Source organism: Erpetoichthys calabaricus, chromosome 3, assembly GCF_900747795.2.
Source record: "Erpetoichthys calabaricus chromosome 3, fErpCal1.3, whole genome shotgun sequence".
NCBI classification, from domain to species: Eukaryota; Metazoa; Chordata; class Cladistia; order Polypteriformes; family Polypteridae; genus Erpetoichthys; species Erpetoichthys calabaricus.
Window position 1 is genome coordinate 247,937,231 of NC_041396.2, and position 27,892 is coordinate 247,965,122.

Here is a 27,892-nt window from a genome sequence, read left to right on the forward strand (position 1 = left end):
TCCATTAAAAGTAAGAATGGTTCTCTGACAGTGCAATTGTTTGGAATAAAACACCTGCAGACATGGGGGTCCCCAGGGCTGAATTCGAAACCCACTGTGTTAGAGGGCAAATGACCCAAAAGACAAGAACATTGATTAATTTTCCAGGGACAGTGCACAGCAACCTTCCATGGCTCTTTTAAGGGTGAGGTGCAGAACACCATTTGTTTCCTTCTGCCCTGTTAGGTGCCAGTACTATGAATGAGTAGAAGCATGTGGCCCTTTAAAGTAACAGGCCTGGCAATTAAAGAGCTATGGATGGGCATAGGGGTGCAGTACTTTCAAGGCCATCAGTGGGTACTGAGCATTTGTTTTTAGCAAGAAATCCTAGATCTGCCCCCTTCGAAAGAAGAAGAACTGGGCATAGTTGGATGTTCTGTGAAGACAATTATAGCTGCACTCAAGCTAAAAGCACTTTGAGCTTAGGGTTGGGAAGTGACCTTGGGCAAAGATTCATTGGCAAGAGGAGCAGTGATTAGGATTGAAAGTATGTATCAGATTAGGAGTGAGTGCCCGGGCATCTGAGAAGGTAGTGCTTTGTGTGCCATTCTGCCAGGTAGCAAGTCTTACATAAATGGGCCCAGAGTGGCAGTAGATGTGCTGTTTTTTGTTGACTTTGTCCTGAAGTGTTTATGTCTCCCTGGGTACTTAATTTTGTTAATAAGTGGACAGCTTTATACTTTTTGACAGGGGTGCTAAGTTATGACAAAATGAATAGTTGATGAGTACTGCCTTTGATACTACAATTGCAGTTTTTCATAACAGTTAACACCACAACAGTGAAATATGTACTTTATCTTACCAAATGCATATACTACGGTCTTTTTGCATAAAGTACAGTAGAATTTTCATTTTGCAGGAAACTACTTAAAACTATGTTAATGTGAAATTGATAAATGGTTGATTGGTTGAAAAATTATTGTTTAGTATTGCTTCTTTTTTATATTCATAGTAAAGATACAACACATTAAAATATTTGTGTCACTTTTTTGGAAAACAGTAAATCATATACGAATAATTATGAAACAGAAATTACCCATCACTGTGCAGCTTGATTAGCATTTGCAGTAGATTACACAATTGGCAGCTCCGCCATTTGTGTCCCGTTGAGAGCAGGTTCACATTGAGCATATGTGACAAACGTGAAAGAGTCTGAAGATGCCATTGTGAATGTTATGCAGCCTGCAACGTCATCCAGCATGACTGCTTTGGTGGCAGGTCAGTGATGATCTGGGGAGGCATACCCTTGGAGACTTGCACAGATCTCCACATGCTAGGCAACAGTACCCTGACTGCTGTTAGGTACCGGGATGAAATCCTATGAGACATTGTCAAACCTTACACTGATGCAGTGGGCCCTGGGTTCTTCCTGGTATAAAAAAATGCCTGGCCAGAGTGTGGAGGCATTTCTTGGATGACATTGGCTTTGATGCCATTGACTGGCCTGCACATTTCCTAGACCTGAAGCCAATTGAGAACCTCTTGGACGTTATGTATCACTGATATCTTGATGTAGGTCTGGAATGAGATACCCCAGTACATCATCCACCTTCTCTTCAGGAGCATGCTCAGATATTGTTGGGAGTGCATACAGGCACGTGGAGTCTATACACACTACTGAGTGACATTATGACTTGCTGTGATGAAAGTCAAGCAAGTTGGATCAGCCTGTGACTTCAATTTTTGACTTAGATTTTTGGTGTGATGTTGTGATTTTGGTTTCCATTGACTGTTGTTATATTATGTTATTACATTATTACTCAATAAAGATTTTCCACTTGAATATTTTGTTCATTGAGATCCTATGAGGGATCAAGCGTTCCCTTAGTTTTTTTGAGGAGTGTACATTAGAACAATCTAGACGAGAACGGGCCATTTAACCCAACAAAGTTTTCCAGTCCTATCCTCTCAATTCTTCCAAAATAACATCAACTGTAGTTTTGAAACTCCCCAACATCCTACTGTCTACCACACCACTTGGTAACTTATTTCATTTGTCTGTGGTTCTCTGTGTACAGGAAAACTTCCTAATGTTTTTGTGTGAAGTTTACTCCTTAACAAGTTTCCAACTGTATCCTTGTGTACTCATTTGAAAATAACAGTCTCAATCCACTGTACTAATTCCTTTCATAATTTTAAACACTAAAGTCATGTAACCTCTTAATCTTATTTTGCTTGAAATGAAAAGGCTCAGCTCTTTTTTAATCTTTCCTCATAATTCATCTCCTGTACCATGGAATGAGCATAATTACTCTTCTCTGGACCTTTTTCTAGAGCTGCTATGTCCTTTTTGTAGTCTGGTGACCAAAACTGTACACATCACTACAGATGAGGCCCAGCCTATGCATTTTAAAGCTTCAGCATAACCTCCTTGGACTTGTGGTGTGAACTTTTAAAAAGTTGCAAAAACGTTTGTGTGCATTGCTGCAACAGCTTGTATGGTTGTCTTTTTTGATCAACATTGTTGCTATTGAAAACAAAATAGTTTCAAATTACAGGTAATTCTTTTCATTTTGACATTCAGTCTTATAAAAAGCATCAGGTCAACATTGCTTGTCAGTTTTTCTGGAGGCTGCTGCAAACACGAAAATGAAATGTACATTTTTTTAAAACCATTGTTAGAGATCAGACATGAAAAATGCGTTCATTGTTGTCGCCTGTAATTATTCAGATGATGATGGTGCCTCTAGTTTGCAAATTTGCTAACTAAATGTATCTCTGCTTGACTACAACATGTATTTGTTTATTCCTGACAGAGCTGGAGTACTAAATAGAATGTAGTAAGCACAACTTTTTGTTATTTGTATATTGTAGAAGCTTTAATCTTAATTGCGATTAATACACAATTAGTTGTGCAGTCCTGCTTTTTGGCCACTTTGGTATTTTTTTCTGAGTATGGCAGGCTACCAAAGAGACCATCTTCCAGTCACACTGGACTGATTGCCGTTTTTTTTTTTTTTTTTTTATAAATTAAAGATTGTGTTTCTTCTTAGAACCCCAAGGCATAGTCTAGGTGTCAAATGTATCTCTAGACTACTCTGACTTGATTATACTGTATCTGTGTTGTGTGTTTGTGCTTGATAATGTTCTTGCACAATCAGCACAGCTATAACTCTTATACCTGTTTCTTCTTGGGAAACGATTTGGGTTTGCACTTTGATGCAACAGGTTGTTTGTGACAGAAAAAATGAGTGGATGCCTCTGTCAGCTTTATTTCTTTCACAATTACAATCTCTTCCACACATTTTATCAGCTTCTCTTTGAATGCTTTGCTCATGTTTCCATATTTATTCCTTCTCCCTTAAATATACAGGATGGGTACTTGAATAAAATTGTATTACCCTTTGTTTTAGGTATAGGACAATGGCTGTGAACTGCATCTTTGTGGTGCAATGCATTTTTACTTAAGAATACATGTAAACAAAATTATCAGTACATATTTGTAAAGACAGTAGTAACAATTAAATAAAGAAATATATATGGCATTATAGAAAACTATGAAAATAAATGTGTGTGGTGACACGCCAACTCTCTGTTTTAAAAAAAAACTTAAAGGCAACTGTTCTACCAATTGCATGTGAATGTGAGTGTGTTTATTGTTGAGCCCTCGGATGAACTGGTGGCCTTTACAAAAATGGATTGCGCTCTGTGCCTTATACTGTGGAGAATGCTTCTTGTCTCCAAAACCCTGAATTGGATTAATCAGGTTTGATAAAGCTTTTCCATTTTATACAAAGCCCTGCAACAGCAAACATAGTGATAACGAGCCTTAAGACCTCAAAGCTCCTTGTTCTTTCTACAGTAGCCACATTATTATCTGTAAGAGCATGACTCTATTCAATTCCCATAACCTCAACAATCAGTTTGCTTGTTTTGCTAATGCTGAAGGACAGATTGTTATTTAAACAGCATTCAGTGAGGAGTGTAATGTCTTCCAGGTAGGATGTCTTGTCATAGATGATAATGATTACTATTAACTGTTGTGTCATCAGCAAACTTTTTCTTACAGAGTTTGTGTCATGTTTGGCAACACAACTGTGTGTTAGAATAAACAAAGGGGAAAGCAGTTGACTGAGCACTCGACCCAGTATGAGAAATACCCAATCCTGCTTATATCACTGTCTGACACCATGCAGTTTACTTGTCTTTTGGGTCTGAAATGGTGAAGATGCTGGTGCTAATCAGGTAGACTGCATTGTTGTAAAGCTAATGAATAAATAAATTTCCTTTTCAGTTGATTGAGGAGACTTTTTTCAGAATAGCAATATTTAAATTTGGAGCACTTCTTTAAAAACAATGGCCAACAATGTTGTTTGCCAAGCATGCACCAGTTGTTGTTTTTACATCATTGTGTAAAAATGTCCTGCCACTAGTTAGGATACACTTTCCTGAGGAAACTAGTCAATCATTTTTCTCCTTTCTCACCCTCCTCACCTGTATCCTTTCACCATCCTTTCTTTCTTATCTCAGGGTTTTCCATTTCTGCTTCTCCTATTCCTTATTCACTTATTTCCTTACTTAGTCCTCTTTCCATCCCACTCCCACTTGCCATCTCCCTCACAAGCCCCACGTAAGACTCTTAATCTGTTTTGCTCTCTTTACCTCATGCCCATTCTCTCTTTCCCTGCACGCTACCCCTAACCTTTTTACTCTTTGTCATTTGTTTTCCTTGTCACATTATAAACCACATGCTTCTGCAGTTTACAATTCTCAGTTTCTTCCATTTAAAGTTGCGTAATTTTTGTGGTGAACAAGCAGTGTCAGTTTGTCTTCACAAATGAACTACTGTTTAGAATATTTATTTAGATAAAGTGGTGGTAAACATATAAAAGCAAGCAAAAAGAAAATAGGTTAGCAGTTTTTATGATGTACCTATGATTTAGAAACACATCTTGCACCTTTTAAAAAAGATTAATGATTTTTGTTTAAAATTTTGAATTGTTGATTAAATTGGTGGATATCCCAGTCTGTATTAATAAGCCACACTTGGTTCAAATGCTTTTAAACATTTCAGCCTATTCTTACACATTTCTTTGATTAATCCACTCCTCTCCATAAAGTTGTAACATCTATGAATCAAGTGAGGCTTTGGCACCTTCTGACCATAGCAATCTGATTACTGCACTTTGTTCACTAAAGTAAAGCTGACCTTGATAGTTCAATATGGAGTTAGTTCAAACTACTGAAGAGACATGTCTAGACAGTGTAGTAGGTATGATCACCTTGGCAGCATCTTCTGAGAAACGGTTTTATTTTTTACACACACGTTACGTTTGCTTTTTGATTTACCCTAATAAAAAATGATTTCAGGATCGCTTCTAGGTTAATTTCTTCCAACTTGCTCGTGCTCTCTTTGTTTTATTTTGTCTTGGCCTTTAGCTAGCAAGACTGCCAAATTATTGTAACCAAAAACACATGTCAGTAGTATTGTCTAGTTTTTTTTTTTTTGAAGTGAACACTAGTTCCTTAGGCTCTTAGAGGTGAATTATACAACACAACTTAACCAGTTCAATACTTCTGTAGACTCTCTGTGTTAATTAGCCTGACGTCCTGTCGTATATATCTTTGTATCGAAACTGTTTGGGCATGGAGTGTACCATAGGAGGATGTAAAATTTGTTTTTGCTCCAGATTATAGTAAATGCCCACTATCTATTGATTCCATTCTTGCAGATTTGCCCAGCCGCTATTATAAAAGTGTGACACATTTCACAATACCTGCAGTTTAATTGTGCCTATTTGCAGATAAAGTCTTTCCTTTGGGCCTCAGGATGGGGTGGGGATGGACATCAGGAGGTTGTATTGTGGCCATTCGCAGCAGAAAAAAAAGTAATAAAATAAACAATAATATTCCCAGAGGCCTAACACGTGTGAGCGACATGTGAGATTGAGCAATAACAGGTCTATGATTCCCATAGATGTCATGGGTTGCAGATGCACTACAGTGAATGGATTAATGTGCCACTACTCAGTGCTGAGAAGTGTAGGAAAGTCGTTGCACCCCACTTGTGATAAGGACCAGGGCTTTCAGTTGTTTCCCACAAACTAGGAATTCCTAGTAGTCATCGTCCTAGTAATATCCTTATTAGCACTGATTATGTTCCTGCCCTTTGTACACACTGCCTGTCACTACTACCATTTGGATATTTTAGCGAGGCCCTTCGATTGCCTTGCTACAGCCACTTAAGGGCCTCTGCTGGAGCACCTAGAAGAACTTGACTATACACAAAATTAAAGTTGCATCAAATTTACTGGAGATGAGCTGTGGAAGGATCATTACTGAGCCTCAAGGAGCAAGAGTGGAGGGCTGGCATATCTGCCCAAGCTGGTATCCCATGGGAACCTTACTGCATTTTTCCCATAGGATCAATGCTTCAGTATCTGTATTTTCAATATCCACAAGGTGTTTCAGGAACATAACCCCCATGAATAACAAAAATTGACTGTAACTGGTATTTGTGTATATCTGCTGTGTAACTGTTGTATATCTAGTAAAAGATTAAAGAAAAGAGGGGTATAGAAACACTACCTTAAATACAGAATATACAACACAATTTGTTTAAAGAGATGTATTTATATATTAGTATACAGAAATGTTTAGTATGCAGTGAAAAATGTGACACTGAACAGTTGCAGTGGTAAAGGATAACAATTGGTACAACTGGTACATTTTTAGCCTTTCATTAGATGTTCTATAAACTGTTCTGAGCTGTGCTTTGAAGCTGTGGAATTATGAGGACAGTTATAATCTTATTAGCATGGCTATCTGGTTTCAGGCCCCCCCCCCCCCCCCCCCCCCCCCCCCCCCCACCAAAACAGCCAGTTAATCTTTTTTTACCACTGTACTAATTCATTGCTTGGCTTTCATCTATGTTCATGTCCAATGATGTCCGGATATTTTATAGATGTCTTCTAGATTGTGATTAAGACCCTAATAACATTCTCTTAAGAACATGACAGTGCCATGTTGATGTGAGATGAAGGCATTAAGATATAATAGAAAGAAATAAAGAAGTGTAGTGAAGATGTGCTGTGAAACTAAGGCATACTATGATACAGGCATCCCATGACTTACACACTCCAGCTCCGTTACTTTATTCCAGAAACCTGATGAGAAACTTGTATCAAAACAGCATCCAAGAATTAACTACATAGGGAGAATATCTCTTAAGCAATGAAGAACCCAGGGGCTCCTTATGGGTCAATATGTAGTGCTAAATTAATTAAAAATACATATGTTTTACAAACAACGTAGACCATTTAGTGTACTTTTTTGATTAGCTATTAATTAAATTATCCAAAAATCTCATCCAGATACTTTTTAAAAGTACATGGGTTTTCACTTTAACTATATCATTTTTATTCCAGATTTTTGACACCTGGCTATCATTTTGAATGCACATTCTCTTAGCTTCAACCATTGTCCTTAAATGTTATATTCACTGTTTGGCAGGGAGAAAAAACAGCATAATCAACTCTTGCCTTTGCATTTTGTGAATTTTGGAAAGTTGTATTGAGCCCATACTTAGCCTTCTCTCAATGGTTAATTCATGCATGGTGTCCTTGGCCACTCATCTCCGTATAGGTTCTGCTGCTACCAGTAACCCCGCGATTCTCGAAAGAATCGCAAATCCAAGAATGGCAATCGCTTTCTGTTCCCTCCGATATTTGGAGGGATGCAATATCATGGAGGGTGGGTGCGTCCTGGGACATTTTGTATTTAATTAAATAAACATATTTGTACTAAAGCGGGTTCTTTTGGAGCCGTGACGCATCTGGTTCTGGTGTTTCAGAAGCACGTTGTAGGCGCCTTCGTTTATTGTTTTTATCCATGCAGTCTGTTTTTTGTGTTTCTATGGCTGTGTCATCAGCTAAAAGTTGTTTGCTGACAGTGGCGGATTTGCGGGCTGAAGTGACCATGGCAGCGGATCCGGGCGTGGAGGGCTACATCACTAAACGAAGGTGGTATATGCGGTGGTGTGGGCGGTCGCATTCGGGCGGCTGTACAACCTGGCGTGCACGCTTTACCTCAGGTTTAGTTCATAGGTCGTAGCCATTCGGGCTCGTTGTTGTATTTCTAATCGGTGAGCTATTTCTTTTTGGAGCCGTGACTCCTTTGCCTGTGCTGTTTCAGAAGCGTGTTGTGGGCGCCTTCATTTATTGTTTTTATCCATACGGGCTCGTTTTTGTATTTCCGTTAGTTGAGCTCTTTCATTGTGGAGCTGTGACGTCTTTGCTTCTGGTGTTTCTGAAGCTTGTTATAGGAGCCTCCGTGTATTTTCTTTATCCATGCGGTCTCATCTTTGTTGTTCTGTGGTTGTGTCGTTAGGTAGAAGTCGTTTACTGCTAGGAATCATAATCCAACTTACTTTTAATGCTGAATTACCGTTATGTGATTCAAATATGCCACACTGACTGCTGGCACAGTGGATTAGAGCAAGTTTAGTTTACAGGTTGTGTTGTTTGGGCGCCACATACTGACTCTGGGAAGTACGGGCTCGGTTTTGTATTACTAATCGTTGAGCTCTTTCCATTTGGAGCCGTGACTCCTTTGCCTCTGCTGTGTCAGAAGCGCGCTGTCGGCGCCTTCGTTCATCGTGTTTATCCATACGGGCTCGTTTTGTAATTCCGTTAGTTGAGCTCTTTCTTTTTAAAGCTGTGACTTCTTTGCATCTGGTGTTCCTGAAGCACGTTGTAGGAGCCTCCGTGTATTGTTTTTATCCATGCGGTCTCGTTTTTGTTTTTCTGTGGCTGTGTTGTTAGGTAGACGTCATTTACTGTTAGGAATCATAATTCAACTTACTTTTAATACTGAATTACAGTTATGTGATTCAAATACGCCACACTGACTGCTGGCACAGTGGATTAGAGCAAGTTTGGTTTACAGGTTGTGTTGTTTGGGCGCCACCTACTGACTCTGGGAAGCCGCTGGGTTTGACTCTGGGGCACTGAGGCGCAGTGCACATGCGCTTTGATGCGTCCGCCGTCTGTGCATAAATTAAGCTGTCGTTTAGTAATATAGATTAGGTACCTGCACGCAGTAATCTAGATGTGGTGTCATGACCACATTATAGAATCAAAATATTTCAACCCTTGATTTATATTGAACAAGTTTTAAAATCTTCAGCAGTATTCTCCTTTTTATTTATACGTAATTGCTGTAAGTACAGTATGTGAATGTTGCATCAATATAAGCAGTAAATCTTTCTCAGAGGGGCGGCACGGTGGCGCAGTGGTAGCGCTGCTGCCTCGCAGTTAGGAGACCCGGGTCCTCCCTGCGTGGATTTTGCATGTTCTCCCCATGTCTGCGTGGGTTTCCTCCGGGTGCTCTGATTTCCTCCCACAGTCCAAAGACATGCAGGTTAGGTGGATTGGTGATTCTAAATTGGCCCTAGTGTGTGCTTGGTGTGTGGGTGTGTTTGTGTGTGTCCTGCAGTGGGTTGGCACCCTGCCCAGGATTGTTTCCTGCCTTGTGCCCTGTGTTGGCTGGGATTGGCTCCAGCAGACCCCCGTGACCCTGTGTTCAGATTCAGCGGGTTGGAAAATGGATGGATGGATGGATCTTTCTCAGAGGTTGCTTCATATGTTGCTAGTATTGTATTTATATATTTATTTGATTAACTTTGTCTCTGTTTTCTAGTGTTTGATCAGAATTAAAGATTGTCCAGATATTTTTAAATTAATTTTGTGTTTGTTATCCCACACTACAAATATCTCTGGAGGTTTCCTCTACATCAGAGTCAATGTTATTAATATAAATTCGAAAGAATAAAGGATAGAGAACAGAACTCCTAAATGACAGCACTGATGACCTTTCCTCATGTGGCACATCTTCTGTTTTTATGTACTCTTTGACCCCTTCTGAATACTGTACTCTGGTAACAGTCTTGATCGTTCCAAAAATCTTCCATTTCATAACTGTTGATACCACTGTGCTCCTGGGAACACAAAAAGCTACAGAAATGGTTTTATACCCTTGCCCTGATCTGTACCTCAGCACATTTTGATCATGGAGGTCTACAGAGAGTTCCCTGAACTACATGGCTTGGTTTTTGTCCTGACATGCAGTGTGAATTATGGGACCTTTTTTATACACAGGTTTGTGCTTTTCTAAACGTTGTCCAAACTTTTCAGTGTGAAACAGGTGGACTGTAATCAAATTCTAGACACATCTCAAGGATGATTAAAGCAAACAGGATGCACCTCACCGCAACTTGGAATGCCACATCAAAGGTTCTGAATACTGATTTAAATTAGCGATTTTCAGTTTTTGGTTTTTAATAATTTTGAAAACCTTACTGAAAACATGTTTTCCTTTCATCATTATGGGTTACTGAGTGTAGATTGATGAACAATAATAGCAAACATCCATCCATCCATTTTCCAACCCGCTGAATCCGAACACAGGGTCACGGGGGTCTGCTGGAGCCAATCCCAGCCAACACAGGGCACAAGGCAGGGAACCAATCCCGGGTAGGGTGCCAACCCACCGCAAATAGCAAACATATATTTTAAAATTAATTTACAACACAAAAAAGTGCAGAAAGTGAAGGGGTCTGAAGGCTTTCTAAATCCACTGTACCTCACATGCAATTGAATTTTAGCACCAGAACTGTTCTTTAGTGTCTAAGGATTTTTAATAGTCTAAGTAAATGCTATACTTTTGTTTGCTATTCTAGTAGCCTGTTTTAAAAAAAAAAAAATAAATAAATAAAGTTAACTGATTGGTTCAATAACATCTTATTTTCCTAAACCCATGCTGGTTGTTCTAATTTATATGTAAATAGTCTTCTGATGTACAACGTATCTTTGATTATCATCTAAATATCCCTGCAAAGCATAAAGGTGCATTTTTCTATAATTACTGAGGTGTAAGGAATGTCAAGAATGAAATATTACACTCTGCTATTGTTTATAGTGAAGTCTTGATTGTATTTGGCAATCTTATTTTTCCAGAAACAAATGTACAGTAATATAAAGATTGCTATATATTAAACTATAAAAACATACATCCTCAAACCTGCCCAATTTAATTCAGGGTTTGGGGAGATGTTGAACTTATCCTGGCTACATTTTAGCACAAGGCATAAACCAACCTTGGACAGGAAACCATTCTTTTCCAGGGCTCACTTATGTACACGCCCACACTTTGTATCCCACAGTCCTGTTTTAGAATTGATAATTAACCCAACATGCATGTCTTTGGGGATGTGGAAGGAAACCAGAGCACACAGAGAAAAATCTACATAGATATAATGAGAATTGCATCCAACATTGATGTGGTATGGGATTCAAACTCAGGATCCAGGATTTGTGAGGAAAAAGTGCAAACCATTCTTAATGAAAACAGAAACAAAGATGAAGGGTTAGGACACCAAATGGTGATCATTGTATATTGTTGTATGCAAAAACCAGGTAAGTCTTTACAGATGGAAGTCTTCAACCAGTCTTGGGAGAGATGCCAATGGTACTATTTATAAAGTCAATGTGGTGGAAGGGGCAGGTTTAGGTGTGACGGCATGCGTCGTTAGCCCATGATTCTCTGGATCTGCAGAGGGAAGGAGAGGAGAGATGCTTGGAGGAAACGCTAATCCACGACTCAGGGTGATATCGCCACAAATCAAAGAGACCTACATAGAATTTGTAATGAAGAAATGTTGACAATAGAGCAGGTTTTAAGCAACAGAATAGTCAAATGGTCACAAGGCATTGGGATAGACTAATAAAGTACTGTAAGTAAATGTGTGGTGTGCAGGTTATTGCTATATTTGCTGGCTGCATCTGAAAAAGTATAAGAAGCCATTACTCAAAATGTGTTAGATTCACCATTTTCATTTTCCATTCAATCATTCTATCTACTAAGCATCTTTTTCTTTCTATTTCATTTCAGCGTTACATATAACATAAGACTCTTCAGAGCTGGTTCATAACTTGGACTAGATGCTGCCAACACAGAGTACTGCTTTGTTACAAGGACACTTGCTCACAAACACATACTCTTTAATTACCAGGAATACAACATGATAGAATGTTATCCCAGTATGGCAGTTTGTTTAATGTACTGTTAATTTATTTTTTTGTTATGTTGCTGAAGATAAAGTTGAAATCATATTTCTGCATGAAGAAATATCAATGTATTATACTTAATCAGAGAAACCGCTTGGTTAAGTCCATTTTTTTAAATAGTGAAAGTGGATTTCACTATTTATATCTCAACAATGTATTTAATCAAATTGGAAATATTCAGTTTCAGTAGTTAAACATTGATACAGTATATTCTCTGATCATTATGCTGGCAGAGTCCTTATGGGTTGAGTCTGTTTGTAGCAATTACCTTGCATTCAGTACAATCAATTCTCACAAGAACAAAACTGGAATTGCCAGTTAACCTAACCTGCTTGTTTGTGGGTATGTTGGCAGAAAACTGGAGTATGCAAAGGAAAACCGAGGCAGACATAAAGAGAATGTGCAAACTCCACAGTAAACAGATGTGAGATTCAAACTTGGGATGCTAGATATGTGAGCAACAACACTAACCACTGTGCTATTGTGCTAACCTATATTAAGAATGCCACTTTAAAATATTTAATATTTATCATTAACAGTTTTAAATGGAGTTTGCACAAGTTAACACACAAATAAATGGAGCAATACCAAATTCTTACTGGAATTTGTTGAGTTGAATTTAATTAAGCCAACAGAAACTGTTTAAGGTATTATGGTGTAAAATGAGGAAACCAGAAAGGGTGGTATTTTTGCTATTTACTATATGACCACGCTTTGTTACAGTGGTTATTAGATTCAATCTTAATCCTATTTGAATTTTATAGCTTTATTTTTTTGCGAACCCTTTGCTTTATTGTTTTTATTTTACATGTATTTTAAGTCTTTGTTATAGAAATGTCTCTTCTTTGTTTTCCTGCTAGAGCTAGGGTTACATTAAGATCTTTGGTCCTTTGGTGGTGTTTTCATAGAGTTCATGTTGGTCAACTTCTGTGTTGGAGGCAGTGGGCACAAAGAAGTGCACAGAGTTTTCCTTCCTTTTTTATTCTTCCACCTGGCTATTAACTTTGTCTGTGTGTGACATTTGGGATGGGCAGCATATTTCTTTTACCCTTTCCATTCTTGTTTTTTTTTTTTTTTCTCCACAACAAGTATCTTGGTTGCCTTGGATCTAGGAGCATTGCCAGTAGAGTACATTTGTATTATTTTTACTTCCACTGCTTATTGCATGTGCCAGTTTCAGACCAGCAACAGAGAGAAGTCTCGTTGCTTCTGGGACTTTCATCAGTTTCCTGCTATTGTTAAATCTTAGTTCTGTGAATCTAGTAGAGCTAGTGCCACAAGACAGGTGAGGAATGCGATTTTGAATTCCAGTTCAAAGTAAAAAAAATGTGTAGCATGTCCAAACTAATCTTGACGCTATGACAAAGAATTCTGAAACACATTGTGTATGACGTTTATCAGAAGACAAAGAGGTTTCCAAACATTTGCAAGGGTACAATTATTTATGCCAGAAGATTGCTCTTCAGGTCAGCTAACCATAGCTGTGATATTTACTGGGGAATTTGAGGCTGATTGCTTTGATTTTTGAGATGTTTTAAATGATGCCCTGCCTTGGGACTTTTTGCAAGGTCTGTGTCCTCTCTTTTGTCAAGAATGTGAAGAATATAGCATATTGTCTGTTTTAAGTATTCAGGCAACATTCTGCATAAGACAAGAGGGTGAGCCTGTCTTCCTTAAAGGTGGACTTTTAACCTGTATAACCTGTCTGCTTCAGCCAGACTGCAACAACATGTTTGAAAGTTTTTGGTTTTTTTTTGTTGTAGAAATGTTGTATTCTAGGAAGCAAAGTTAGGGAGTTGGTACTAAAATGTGCAGTTATCTAATATATTTCAGACTTGCTTAATTCAATTCAGAGTCCAAGCTATTCAAGCAACAATGGATGCAAAGTAGGAACCATTCCTGGGCAGTGTGCCAGTCCATCACAGGCCCTACACACGCAAACCTATTTGCACTTTGGCCAATTTACAATCGCCTATTAACCCAGAATGCTCATCTTTTAGGATGTGGGCGAAAAAAAGATAAAACTTTTGAAGTTGGGGTGGATTAACACATACATGAGGAAAATGTGCAGACTCTACCCAGGCAGTGAGCAGTTGTAGAATATGAAGAAAATATGCTGGGTCAGTGTATAGTGCCAAGCCCAGCCCCACCCAGCTTATTCCTACAGTGAATTGTGCACCTTTTTCAGCACTCTAGCAATCCCCTTGACTAAGTGAAATGATTTTTGTCAGTTGGAAGAATGATGTCCTTAAGTTAGAAGGTGGTATAGACATGTAAATAGGACATTCCCCACCCCATCTTTAACAGAAAATCTTTTACATCAACAGTCCGAATTCCTGTGTACCCAGTGGTTGCGTCTTGTGTAGCTGATGTGGTTATTTTTTGCTTTTGTCCAAACAAGGTTCATGGATAAGACTTGATTGTACTATTCAGTTTTGTCAGAAATTATTTTCCCTTAACTAAAGTTTACATTGTAGTATTGCCTGCAAATGAATGGTTAACGTGAAAGAAGCACCCCATGTCACTGACAGGTTGAGGACTCCTTATGACTTGCTGGACACTTGATAGTTTAAAATGTCTGTAATGCATTTTTGTAACGTGAGAACAATGCCTGCATGCTCACATTGCAAGTGTACCTGTATAGATATGTCTTTCTTTGCTGTTTCAAAGATGTTGTCATCCCAGGGGGTGGAGGGCAGTTGGTTATATTGAGTTGCGTCTTGCTAGTTGAAAGAGAGACGGAGGGAAAGAAAGAGAGAGAGAGAGAGACAAAGCCAAGTTCCTCTTTCACACAGATGCAAGCTGAATTGTGCGTTTGCAACACGAACACACACATGTGCGCACACACACTTCCTCTCCCAGCGCAAGACTGCCCAGTCAAGATCTGACGCTAATCTTTTCTAAATTCCAGTCCGGTCATGCTCTAAAAAGAAACAAACCCCATTCTCCCCACCCCCTCTTATGAGTGAGTGCACAAGAAGCAGAAGTCCCACGCTGCAAACCTAGATGGAAGCGTGAGCCTCTCGCTGCATACCACCCATCTGTGATATTCTGTACTGGCCTTTTACCAATAGGTTGCCATACATAGACTATGCGCAAAGAGCACCCAATCTGTATGCATAAACTTTAGTACACATGTTCTACATATAGGTACACTCACAAACGTGATTTCTCATGGTTATGTGTGAATACATGCATGCATGGCATCACATTCAGTATGCATGGTTGTGCTTATGTATATCTATGTGCCTGTATTTGGCCACACTCCAGCAGCAGAGTATGCATGAACTATACATGTATACAAATAGGCTTGAGAGTATACATGCACATACATTGTATGTTTTCCCAGATATCATACTGCTATAGACTTGTGCATTCTTTCAGGTAAAATTGGCACATGCTCCCAAGCATATGCGCTGACGGGTAATGAAGGTTCTTGTTTTGTAAAAATGATAAGAGTTGAAATCCAACTAGTTGAATGCCCAGAGGGCGTCTTAGCTCTTGTGTTGTGTGCTTGCCTCAAATTAAAATGAATTGCTTTGCTTTTAATGAAGTTGCTTTCTTTCAATTAAACCTACGCTCGCTAATTGCAAAGTGCATCCCAGTGGCGCATGATGTCAGTTAATCTGCCTGATAGGCGTTCTTCCCTGGGGTACTGGTATAGTATCCCAAAAAGACATCTACTTGAACTAAAAAAATATGAACACTCGCAAGCAAGTCTTCTTTAGGGCACAGTTTGCACAATAAGGAGATACGTGTTTGTTTGATGTCTGAGTGTTGCAATACTTCCTTAGTTCTGAATTACCACACCACTGATGGACACTGAAGGCATACCACTTCCTCAATTCAATATCTTCTTCAAAACTCTACAGTGTTCTGGGCTCACAGGCTGGCACCCAATGCCATATAATTAAAGAAGGGATAGTCTAGATTCTCTGGCCTCTAGACAGCTGCAGAATATTGAGGCATGTGTTTTGTTTAAATAGCCCCTAAAACTGCTGTTCTAGAACAATATGGTCCCAAGGCTTTAGTCTTTAGAGGTTCATATCACATTGTGTCACTCACTGAGTTAAACTATCAGTCACTGGGAAGTGATTTTGTTTTTGCAGTTGTGTATAGTTTTGTAAATTCGAGACTTTGAAAGTGTAGTCTCGGTATCTGAAAGTGCAGGTATCTGTTTAGCTGCTTTTGGAATGGTGTAGATAGAATCTGGATGTGTAGGGCTGCTTGGGGAAAAAAACATACCTATCTGGTAGAGAAGGGGGTGAAGGATATCCCAGGCACTAACCAATAGAGAGGCATAGGGCAGGGTGAGGAACTCAAAAGAAGGAAGGAAGAAATGGCCACTGTGGGGCTGCAGTGGTGGGATCTTGGGTGGTTTGGGGCACTAGTATGCTATATATGTGTGCTACCAGTTCTAGGCAGAGACCAGAGTTGTAACCTGGCTAGAAGTGTGCAGTACTCCCCCAGGATGCTGCATGCAGGGCAAGAGACCTTATCAACACCCAAGTCCCTGAACCTCACCTTAAAGAGAGACAACAGCATGTGGTCCCAGGTAAACAGAATAGGGACTATGCTGCCTTTTTAAAAGCTGGGACTAGGAGGCTAACCATGAACTTTAGTGTTTGGCTGGAGGGTAGTGCATGGTCCTCAGCTGGAAGGATGGGAATGGTGGCGCCAGAGAGATGAGGCCTTTGAAGGACAACTGTGGGCAAAGAGGAGCACGGAGGTCAGTGGCCACTAGGGGCATTCTAGCTTTTCTAGCTTAATGTTCCAAGAGCAAATTACATTGAGCACTGAATTTGGGTAGGGGTGTTTTAAGGCCATCTCACAGCCAAAAGCAAGTTTAGAGTTTGGGATGGCTCGGGGAAGAGATGAGAGACTAAGAGAGTGATTAGAATGGAAAAAGTTGATTTTTAGGGTAATCTGCTGTTCATGTGTAAGGAAAAAAACAACAGTTTACATAGGCCCAAAGAAACTATGTATAATATGTTTTGCTTCTGATTATTTAATACTTTGTAACTTCTGTGTGTTCATATGTTTATTATGTTAATAAAGATGCCATTTTGCCTCCTGTTAGCTTTTCCTAAATGTGGAGGGAAGCAATGAGACCAGTGAGCCACCAATAATCTGGTGAAGGTACCTTTAAAACTAGAGGATTCAGAACGCAGTGTCCTATGGAGCCTCATATTACCCTTTTTTTCACCCCTTTCTCATTTTATAGAAAATGTGAAAATATTCCAGCTTGTGTTAGGCTGACTTCTGGTAGAGTTATTAGGGGTAACAGAATGTATTCTGGTATGATGTGGCTGTGCCAGCTTAATAGGTACCGTGTCCATTTTTCTTCTTATATAGCCCTTCCAGGCTTCTTGTGTCACCTTCCACTAGTTGGTTCATGAGAATTGCCATGCAGTCATCTTATTCGTAGTCATCTTTCTTGCCTGGCACCTGCTTCACATTACTCTAATAATTTTTTGCAACTTGCCGTTTGAATTTCCAGCTGCCTGCAGCAGTGCCTTTCTGTTTTGCATGAGTGACACAGTTCTGAGTAGAACAACTCAGTTAGTTCAACAGTCCCCTCTGTGACCCCAGGAACTCAAGTGAAAGTCACACTGGGACATTTATTTAGGGAGGACATCAATATGGAGATCTGTACTGATGTCCACAATGCACTGAATTGAATGGTTGTATGTGCTAGAGGAGAAGTAGACGATGGATGTTAGAGAAGAGACTTCCATCCATCCATCCATTGTCTCCCGCTTATCCGAGGTCGGGTCGCGGGGGCAGCAGCTTGAGCAGAGATGCCCAGACTTCCCTCTCCCCGGCCACTTCTTCTAGCTCTTCCGGGAGAATCCCAAGGCGTTCCCAGGCCAGTCGAGAGACGTAGTCCCTCCAGCGTGTCCTGGGTCTTCCCCGGGGCCTCCTCCCGGTTGGACGTGCCTGGAACACCTCACCAGGGAGGCGTCCAGGAGGCATCCTGATCAGATGCCCGAGCCACCTCATCTGACTCTTCTCGATGCAGAGGAGCACCGGCTCTACTCTGAGCCCCTCCCGGATGACTGAGCTTCTCACCCTATCTTTAAGGGAAAGCCCAGACACCCTGCGGAGGAAACTCATTTCAGCCGCTTGTATTCGCGATCTCGTTCTTTCGGTCACTACCCATAGCTCATGACCATAGGTGAGGGTAGGAACATAGATCGACTGGTAAATTGAGAGCTTCGCCTTGCAGCTCAGCTCCTTTTTCACCACGACAGACCGATGCAACGCCCGCATTACTGCGGATGCCGCACCGATCCGCCTGTCGATCTCACGCTCCATTCTTCCCTCACTCGTGAACAAGACCCCGAGATACTTGAACTCCTCCACTTGGGGCAGGATCTCGCTACCAACCCTGAGAGAGCACACAAAGAGCGGTTAAACAAACCTCCTATGAAGAAAAACCATTTTGGACGGCGTTTTCCCTTGCCCGGACGCGGGTCACTGGGGCCCCACTCTGGAGCCAGGCCTGGAGGTGGGGCTCGATGGCGAGCGCCTGGTGGCCGGGCCTGCACCCATGGGGCTCAGCCGGGCACAGCCCGAAGAGGCAACGTGGGTCCCCCTTCCCATGGGCTCACCACCTATGGGAGGGGCCAAGGAGGTCGGGTGCAGTGTGAGTTGGGTGGTGGCCGAAGGCGGGGACCTTGGTGGTCCGATCCTCGGCTACAGAAACTGGCTCTTGGGACGTGGAATGTCACCTCTCTGAAGGGGAAGGAGCCTGAGCTACTGCGCGAAGTTGAGAGGTTCCGGCTAGATATAGTCGGGCTCACCTCGACGCACAGCTTGGACTCTGGAACCAATCTCCTTGAGAGGGGCTGGACTCTCTACCACTCTGGAGTTGCCCCCGGTGAGAGGCGCCGAGCAGGTGTGGGTATACTTATTGCCCCCCAACTTGGAGCCTGTACATTGGGGTTTACCCCGGTGGACGAGAGGGTAGCCTCCCTTCGCCTTCGGGTGGGGGGATGGGTCCTAACTGTTGTTTGTGCGTATGCACCGAACAGCAGTTCAGAGTACCCACCCTTTTTGGAGTCCCTGGAGGGGGTGCTAGAGGGCATACCTTCTGGGGACTCCCTCGTTCTGCTGGGAGACTTCAATGCTCACGTGGGCAATGACAGTGAGACCTGGAAGGGCGTGATTGGGAGGAATGGCCCCCCTGATCTGAACCCGAGCGGTGTTTTGTTATTGGACTTCTGTGCTCGTCACGGATTGTCCATAACGAACACCATGTTCAAGCATAGGGGTGTTCATATGTGCACTTGGCACCAGGACACCCTAGGCCTCAGTTCGATGATCGACTTTGTGGTCGTGTCGTCGGACTTGCGGCCACATGTCTTGGACACTCGGGTGAAGAGAGGGGCGGAGCTGTCAACTGATCACCACCTGGTGGTGAGTTGGCTTCGATGGTGGGGGAGGATGCCGGTCAGGCGTGGTAGGCCCAAACGTGTTGTGAGGGTCTGCTGGGAACGTCTGGCAGAGCCCCCTGTCAGAAGTAGCTTCAACTCCCACCTCCGGCAGAACTTCGACCACATCCCGAGGGAGGTGGGGGACATTGAGTCCGAATGGGCCATGTTCCGTGCCTCTATTGTTGAGGCAGCTGACCGGAGCTGTGGCCGTAAGGTGGTCGGTGCCTGTCGTGGCGGCAATCCCCGAACCCGCTGGTGGACACCGGCGGTGAAGGATGCCGTCAAGCTGAAGAAGGAGTCCTACGGGACCCTTTTGTCCTGTGGGACCCCGGAGGCAGCTGATAGGTACCGGCAGGCCAAGCGGAATGCGGCTTTGGTGGTTGCTGAGGCAAAAACTCGGGCGTGGGAGGAGTTTGGGGAGGCCATGGAGAATGACTTTCGGACGGCTTCGAGGAGATTCTGGTCCACCATCCGGCGTCTCAGGAAGGGGAAGCAGTGCAGTGTCAACACTGTATATGGTGGGGATGGTGCGCTGCTGACTTCGACTCGGGACGTTGTGGGTCGGTGGGGGGAATACTTTGAAGACCTCCTCAATCCCATTAACATGCCTTCCAATGAGGAAGCAGAGCCTGGGGACTCAGAGGTGGGCTCCCCCATCTCTGGGACTGAGGTCACCGAGGTGGTTAAAAAACTCCTTGGTGGCAGGGCCCCGGGGGTGGATGAGATACGCCTGGAGTTCCTCAAGGCTCTGGATGTTGTAGGACTGTCTTGGCTGACACGCCTCTGCAACATCGCATGGACATCAGGGACAGTGCCTCTGGATTGGCAGACCGGGGTGGTGGTCCCCCTCTTTAAGAAGGGGGATCGGAGGGTGTGTTCCAACTACAGAGGGATCACACTCCTCAGCCTCCCTGGAAAAGTCTATTCAGGGGTCCTGGAGAGGAGGGTCCGTCGGATAGTCGAGCCTCGGATTCAGGAGGAACAGTGTGGTTTTCGTCCTGGTCGCGGAACAGTGGACCAGCTCTATACCCTTAGCAGGGTCTTGGAGGGTGCATGGGAGTTTGCCCAACCAGTCTACATGTGTTTTGTGGACTTAGAAAAGGCATTCGACCGTGTCCCTCGGGGAATCCTGTGGGGGGTACTCCGAGAGTATGGGGTACCGGCCCCCCTGATAAGGGCTGTTCAGTCCCTGTACAATCAGTGCCAGAGCTTGGTCCGCATTGCCGGCAGTAAGTCGAACCCGTTTCCAGTGAGAGTTGGACTCCGCCAGGGCTGCCCTTTGTCACCGATTCTGTTCATAACTTTTATGGACAGAATTTCTAGGCGCAGCCAGCGTGTTGAGGGGGTCCGGTTTGGTGGGCTCAGGATTGGGTCACTGCTTTTTGCAGATGATGTTGTCCTGTTTGCTTCATCAGGCTGTGATCTTCAGCTCTCTCTGGATCGGTTCGCAGCCGAGTGTGAAGCGGCTGGGATGAGAATCAGCACCTCCAAATCCGAGACCATGGTCCTCAACCGGAAAAGGGTGGAGTGCTCTCTCAGGGTAAAAAGAGAGAAGAGACTTATTTTATTTTATGCTGTTTCTGTGTAAAATATGTAAATTAGCTTTATGAAAAGCTGCTTGAGTGCAAATGTGACTGGAACATATGCAAATGAGGCCCACTATAAAGAGAATAAAGGTAATGTTTAGGAAAAGCAATTGGCAAGTGCACTCATAATTCAGGGCTTCAGGAATGTGACTGTTGGTTGCACTGTTCACTGGGTGAAAAGCACTTTAGCCTTTTTTTGCTTGGTGAATAACAGGTGCCATATTCTTTGCCTCAGGTTTGGTGATACATACTGTTTCCTCTCCAGCTTGTGGGAAACCAGGAGCAATATCCTGTTCTCACTGGGCACTGTCACATCTGCAGAGATGCATGTGGCACTATATCCCCTCCAGCTCACTAAGTAATAATGCACTAAATCCTTTCCCAATCAGTGAAGGACAAAGTCTATAGCCTCCCACTTTGCTGTAAGTCCTGGAGACATTGCATCTTCTCCTACTTGTAAAATGATAGAGCCACTACCTTTTGTTTGTAGGGTGACTGCACTGTACTCTCCCTTGTACTTGCAGGCGGAGAGGTGCTACTCCAGCTCCTCTGTTGCTCGCTGTTCCTCTGGCACTATGCATCCTGATTTGTACAGCCAAAGTGCACACTGGGGAGTGATTGAAAAAGTAAATCTCAGCTGCTTCTGTGCCAGTTGTGGAACTTCCTCAAGGTCACCCTATACGGTTCTCTCTGCAGGAGAGACTGAGAGGGCTTCAGTGTAGTAAGACATGCCACTGTCCAAGTGTATCCTCTCACAACTTGTTTCCTGAGGGTTATGGGGTGAGACCCTGGGTGGGAGAGTGCTTTCTGCTTCCTTTCTCACTCGCTTATCTCTGCTGTGGCTGGGATATCCGCTGGCTGCCCCCACATGGCAGGAAGTGCCTCTGCAAAGACACGAAGTGGCAGGATGTGGCGAATACATGACCTGCCCTGTCAAAACAGAGAAGCACTTTTTTCCAGTTTAAAAGCTCAGTTTTCTTACCCCGATTTGGGGAGTGGCAGGACCAGGGCTATGCTGTCTACCCAGATAAATGAGTAAACTTTTTAAAGGTATGATTTATAGAGTGGAGTGGAACAGTAATATAGAATTTTCTGCCTATATGTCGGATTTTCTCTGGACTTGAAATGGCAGAGAGTGCTACTTAGAGAGTCGGAGATAGGGCAGAAGAAAGAACGGCAACCAGACAAGAAAGGCAAATGCTAGCAAATCATTCTATTTGAGAGCAGGCGATAAAGAGCTGAGTAAAGTAGCAAATAGCACTTGATGGAGGTAAGTCAGTGGAGCTGCACTTTGCTGTCAATTGCGAAAAATGGATTAATGCAAGGCTACTCCCATCAGGAGAGCCATAAGTAAAGTGTGTGCCTGTTCCACTGCTTGCTGGGCATCCCAGTTTCTCCTTTACACCAGGAAGGAAGGTGTTGTTTGTAACTCCAAGCATGTGAGCAAAGTAACAAGGTTCATCTGTATGTGTGAGAAGAGCAAGCAAATTGGGAGGTGGCCATCATAGCCTGTGTGCTGTGTCTGGCCTCCCTAATAACACCTGTTATAATGTTGCCTTCAGATTCCCCAAGTGGCTCCCTAGTTGATGCAGATCAATCATCTTCAAAACTCCTGCTGCTTGTACACTATAGAATCCCACAGGACATGACCACTTTGCAGTTGTTGTGCTTTCTCAGTGCTGCAGTGTGAGTACATCAGCATTGCAATGCTGCTCTATCCGGAGGCATTGAGAGGAATCTAAAGGTTACTTGAGGCCCAGCACATTTCAAACATATATATGTATACATATGTGTAAATGTGTGTGTGTGAATATATATACTGTATATATCATTTTTTTCCCTGTATGCAGTCTTTTTTTTTTTTTGCATTACCATAGTAACCAAAGAACTCTTTTGCTGCCGTAGCAACCAAACGTGGTGCATGTGGGAGGAGGTTGAGTGGTTGAATGTGCCATTAGTGTGCAAAAGAACTTCACTGCTTGGTATCCCCCCAGGACCACATGAGCTGCACATGAGTTATGATTATTTGGTTAAAAGTCCCAGGCAGGTAGAATTGTTGTTTCTGGTGCTGACCTCTCATATTGTGGTTTAGACTGACTACTTGTTCTTTGTCTTCACAGAGTCTTCAAGAAATCCAGTCCCAACTGTAAGGTAAGCATCCATCTCCTGAGTCACGTGTGATTTTTATGTGAAATGGTGTGGTCTTTGTTCTGTAAACTACTGCCTCCACCTTGTCTCCTCGTCTTGGGCTCCTCCCAGATCCTGCAAAGCAGTAAGTTGTCAGCCAGCACTTGCTCTCGGGGGACTTCTCTCTCTGTTTTGCTCACCCTCCCCTACTGCATTATCTGTTGAGCCTTCGTTTGCTTCATCCATCTCTTTATTACATCTCTGCCAGTTCACCAGATAGGAGCAGTGCCAGACCACATGTGCTTATTCTGCCTTTTCTTGCTTTCTGCTGTTGTCCTTTAACTCTTCGTGTTGCCATGCATCATAAGTCCTCGTCTCTGTAATCCTTCAGCCTCTGCTCATAATGGAATCTTTGTCTGTGGACGATGTGTTTTTAGATGTACCTTCTAGTAAACGTCGTGTCTTCAAGAAAGGAGTAGAACACCTGAGGGTCAGTCGGTTGTTTTATATTGGTAGTTTAGCTGGGAGAACTATATTCTTCCAAAAGATGGCCAGTTTCTTGTGGTGGAAACTCTTGTCTACCTTGGTTTCTCTCTGCATCTTTTTTTCTTATTCAAATGAATGCATGCTTTATTGTTGGAACCATTTACATTCCTAGAGCCTGGCATTAAATGACTGAACAGATATTAGACTAATTATTGCTTATTCATCTTTATTTCATTTCCTTCCTTACCTGAAATGGTTCTCCTTAATTCAGAGAGAGTTTGTTATATATTTTCTTCCTGTTTCAGGATGATACTGTTTAACTTCTCCTCACAGTCTGCTCTTTCACTTCTAGGTAGTCTAATCTGAAGTTTCTGTGGCCATCCTGATTATTCAATCCCACACCATGTTATTCCTGCTTTTCATAGATATTCTTGTGTAATGACGACAAAGTAAAATGATTCTGTGTAATAATTACATAGATCTTCATCTTCATCCACCTATCTTATGTAACTCTGTTTGTCCTGCCCATAAGTACTTCACCTGCTTAATGTGCATCTTTTTCACTTTAGCTTACCTTTGGCCCCTTTTACTCTTTTCATATCTTTAAATACTTGGTAGATACATGACAATCATTTCCTTGTCCCTTTCCCTAGATTTGCATGGAAAAGGTTTTATGTTCTCTTAGTTGCCCTGCATTCACATTTTTCTACTGTTGTTGTTTTTTTTTTTCTCCATCAGCTCACTGTGTACCTTGGCAAAAGGGACTTTGTGGATCATCTAGATCATGTAGATCCTGTTGGTGAGTTTTTGCTGTATCTGATATTTAAAGTTACACATGCATTTGACCATTACATAATTATTCCCAGGTCAATGTTTTATCTTAGAAAAAAAAATTCAAAACAAAGTCATTAGCTGGATCCCCTGTGACCTAACTGTGTATTGGATACAGGAACTGGTGCTTCTATAGAAACAAGGGTGGTAGGAAATGCAGTCTCTGTGGACACCGGTGTTCTCCCAATTAATATGTCAGGCCCAGCAAATCCTAATAGACTCCATCCTGGCTCAGTGCTGTTTGCAGCACACATTTCTTTAGATGTTCACAGTTTATCTCTTTGTGGATTTTAGTTTTGAGGTAACAATGTAATAAGGAACGTAGTTGAAGGGACAATATTGAACATTAATAATTCTGTTATTGAAATGTGGTATCGTGTGATCACCTTCTGTGTGCACTAAGGAGCTATTCCAAACATTCATATTTTTGTTTTACAAGAATGGCTATTATAATGACTAAATTATATCAAGTCAGAGTAACTATCAGTTTTGACTACCCCCTTGCTGTTAAAGTTGAGAGTGACATTTGGAACAGGCACAAATAATGTCTTAGGATCATGACCATGCTTTTTCAGCTTTATTGTTTTCAGGAGTAACTTTGAAAAATTATTTTAATTAAGTGTATTGTTCTGCCTTTTTAAAAGGTCAGTAGGGAAGTAAAACCAGTCAACAAGAAAGTGTACCAGAACTAGAATAAAAGTAACATTGTAAAAATAATATAAGATAAAACAGTTAATGGCCTGTTTGGATCTGATTTTGGAATCCATCAATTGTACAAAATGGAGAAGCTGATTTATAAAGGATCTCCTTTCCTGAGAAGCATTATATGTTTCAAGTTTTTCTTTCCTTTATGTATATAAACTTGTATCCTTTTTATTATGGTATAGTTGGGTAGAATATGAAACCAAAGAAATGTTATCATTTTCCAATAATTTGAGCGGCAGTAATTTTAGTAGGTGGCATGATAACTTCCTTTTTTTATGGGTTCAAACCCCAGCCCAGGTGCTACATTTTTCAAGTCTGCACATTCTACTCATGTCTGAGAGGGTTTACCTTCACCATCTCAGACAGTTGTATGACATTTAATTGGTGAATTTAAATTGCCTCAGTGTAAGCTTGGACTCTAAAAGGCTAGAAGTAGATCCCATGTTGAATTCTGTTTTGCATCTAATGTGGCTAGGACAGGCTGCAGCCACCACAGTCTTGAGTCGGATTAAGTGGGCTTTATAAATGATGGAGGGGAGAATAAATAATGCAAAAAGAGAGTTTATAACATACTGTAGCAGATCCTTGAACAAAAACTTTAGTACCTCACACACCAGTATCAATATGTGAGATGAAAAACAGAGATTGCTTCAGGTGTCAGAACTCTCTCTTCTTGAAGCCAGATCAGTAACACAAAATCACCTTCTTTGTAATAATTATTAGTAACTGGAATAAAAAATGTTTTACATTTTTTCTCACAAGTCCTGGTATAATACCCTTTAAAGAATCTAATGAGTAATTTTATTTTTGTAAGAAGTATGTCCTTATTGAAATTTACACTGTTGTTGATGCAAAGGAAATATAGTCAAAGCATATTAATGACATTTTTTACCCTCAATAAGATCTTGTAACAAACAATATTTACATAAAAATATCGCTTCTTAGGAAAATTTGTTTAAGCAAAAGTTTAACGTATTTGTTGCATATTATTTACCTTTACTGAAGCCACACAGCAATGCACTTAAGATGGCAATATGGAAACATGCATGTAATGATGGTACAAACTCAGAAGACGCAAATAAAGTGGATAAATAAACATCAATAAAGGAATAAAGTGAAGTCCAAGAACAGCAGTAGTAATGATTCGTGTAAACTTTGATGGGGACTACAGATGCATACAGACACTAAAGTTAAACCTAATTCAATCTCATCCACATTTTCGTTCCCAGGTGAAATTAATTTCTTCAATGTATCCTGTTGTGATAACAAGTTGCCTGCAACTTTTTTTTTCATTTATTCTTCACCATTTTGGAGAATGATGAAGTTTTAAACAAGATCAATATCTGTAAGTTATCTGATCCTAATGGAATTTCAGGGTGCATTTTAAAAACCTGTAGTGACCACTTAGCTAGTGTCTTCAATAATGCCTTTAACATTTCACTGAGATAATCTGTGGTATTTGTCCATTTGCAAAAAGAACAACATTACTCTTAGTGCCTATAAAAATAAAACTGGACTTTCAGAATGATTACAGACTGGTGGCGCAAACTCAAACATGGATGAAGAGCATCCAGAGACTGGTACTAGAACACATAAAATAGAGAATTTCAGAAAATCTGGACCATCTACGGTTTGCATATTATACAACCTGTCCTTGGGGGGAGGGTTGGTGGAATGCCACATCCATTGAAGTCCACACAGTACTCTCACATTTAGGTAATAAACTTCAACTTTATAGATTACAGCTGAACATTTAATGCTGTTATATCTTTTAAAGCTGAAAACCAAACTCTTCAACTTGGGGCTTGTAACGGTGCTACCATGTCCTTACAGGGAGCCACTTGAACCTGCTACTACTGATAATGTACCCAAGGATGAGCCAGCGGATGAGGACACAACATACATATAGCAAGGGGTTTGTGTATAAGTGCTCCTGTGCTTTTATTGAAACTTTTAAAAACAAATCAGTGTCCCAATAAATAGTGCACTGGTAAAAAAAAAATGTTCAATAAACAAATAATCCAATAAAAATAAGGTGAAGGTTAAAAACATAAACAATCCATTAAAATCAGAGGTTAAAACCAGAGACGATCCACAAAAATTTGAGCCCCAAATTCTGCCCTTTTAAACCTGGTTCTTTTTCCCCTTTATCCTGTTCAGACCTCGCAGGAGGAGGAGACGCCAACCAACAGGTGTAGTCAACCTTCATATACTGGCTCTGTTCCCTGCTGCCCTTCTATCTCTGCCTGTGGGGCAACCCGTCAAGCCACTCACACTCTGCATTTGTGGGAGACGCTGTCAATTAGGCCACTCCTACTAACCTGGCAGTCACTCATGAGGAGTGCACTTTCTTCAGCTTCAGGATTATGCAGCCATGTAGCTCAATCCTGACTACCTGCCTCTCACTCCCTGCAGCATGAGCACTCTTGGTCTCTCTACATGTTTCTGTCTTCTCTACATTTAACCTCTGACTCTTGCTCATCGTGCTCATCTTTCTCTTGCTGGCTGGGCTAATTTTACCCTTCCTTACTACCCCGTCTTTACTGAATCTGCCTCTGTGGGCACAACGCCTCATTCACAAACTGCAGTAAGCCAATAAAGTAATTGAGACAGA

The 27,892-nt window shown here is 41.7% G+C and overlaps 1 protein-coding gene across 2 annotated transcripts in view; it reads left to right on the forward strand.

Moving 5' to 3' along the window:
- LOC114648746 (arrestin red cell) overlaps positions 1–27,892 on the forward strand; it is a 109,294-nt gene that overhangs the window by 12,101 nt on the left and 69,301 nt on the right. Inside the window, exons 2-3 of one of the 2 annotated variants that reach the window (XM_028797963.2) lie at positions 23,250–23,280; positions 24,481–24,541. In XM_028797963.2, the coding sequence (XP_028653796.1) occupies positions 23,250–23,280; positions 24,481–24,541 (92 nt within the window). Of the gene's footprint in view, positions 1–23,249; positions 23,281–23,511; positions 23,747–24,480; positions 24,542–27,892 lie in introns of those variants that run through there. The other variant, XM_051924155.1, reaches the window with a different exon arrangement.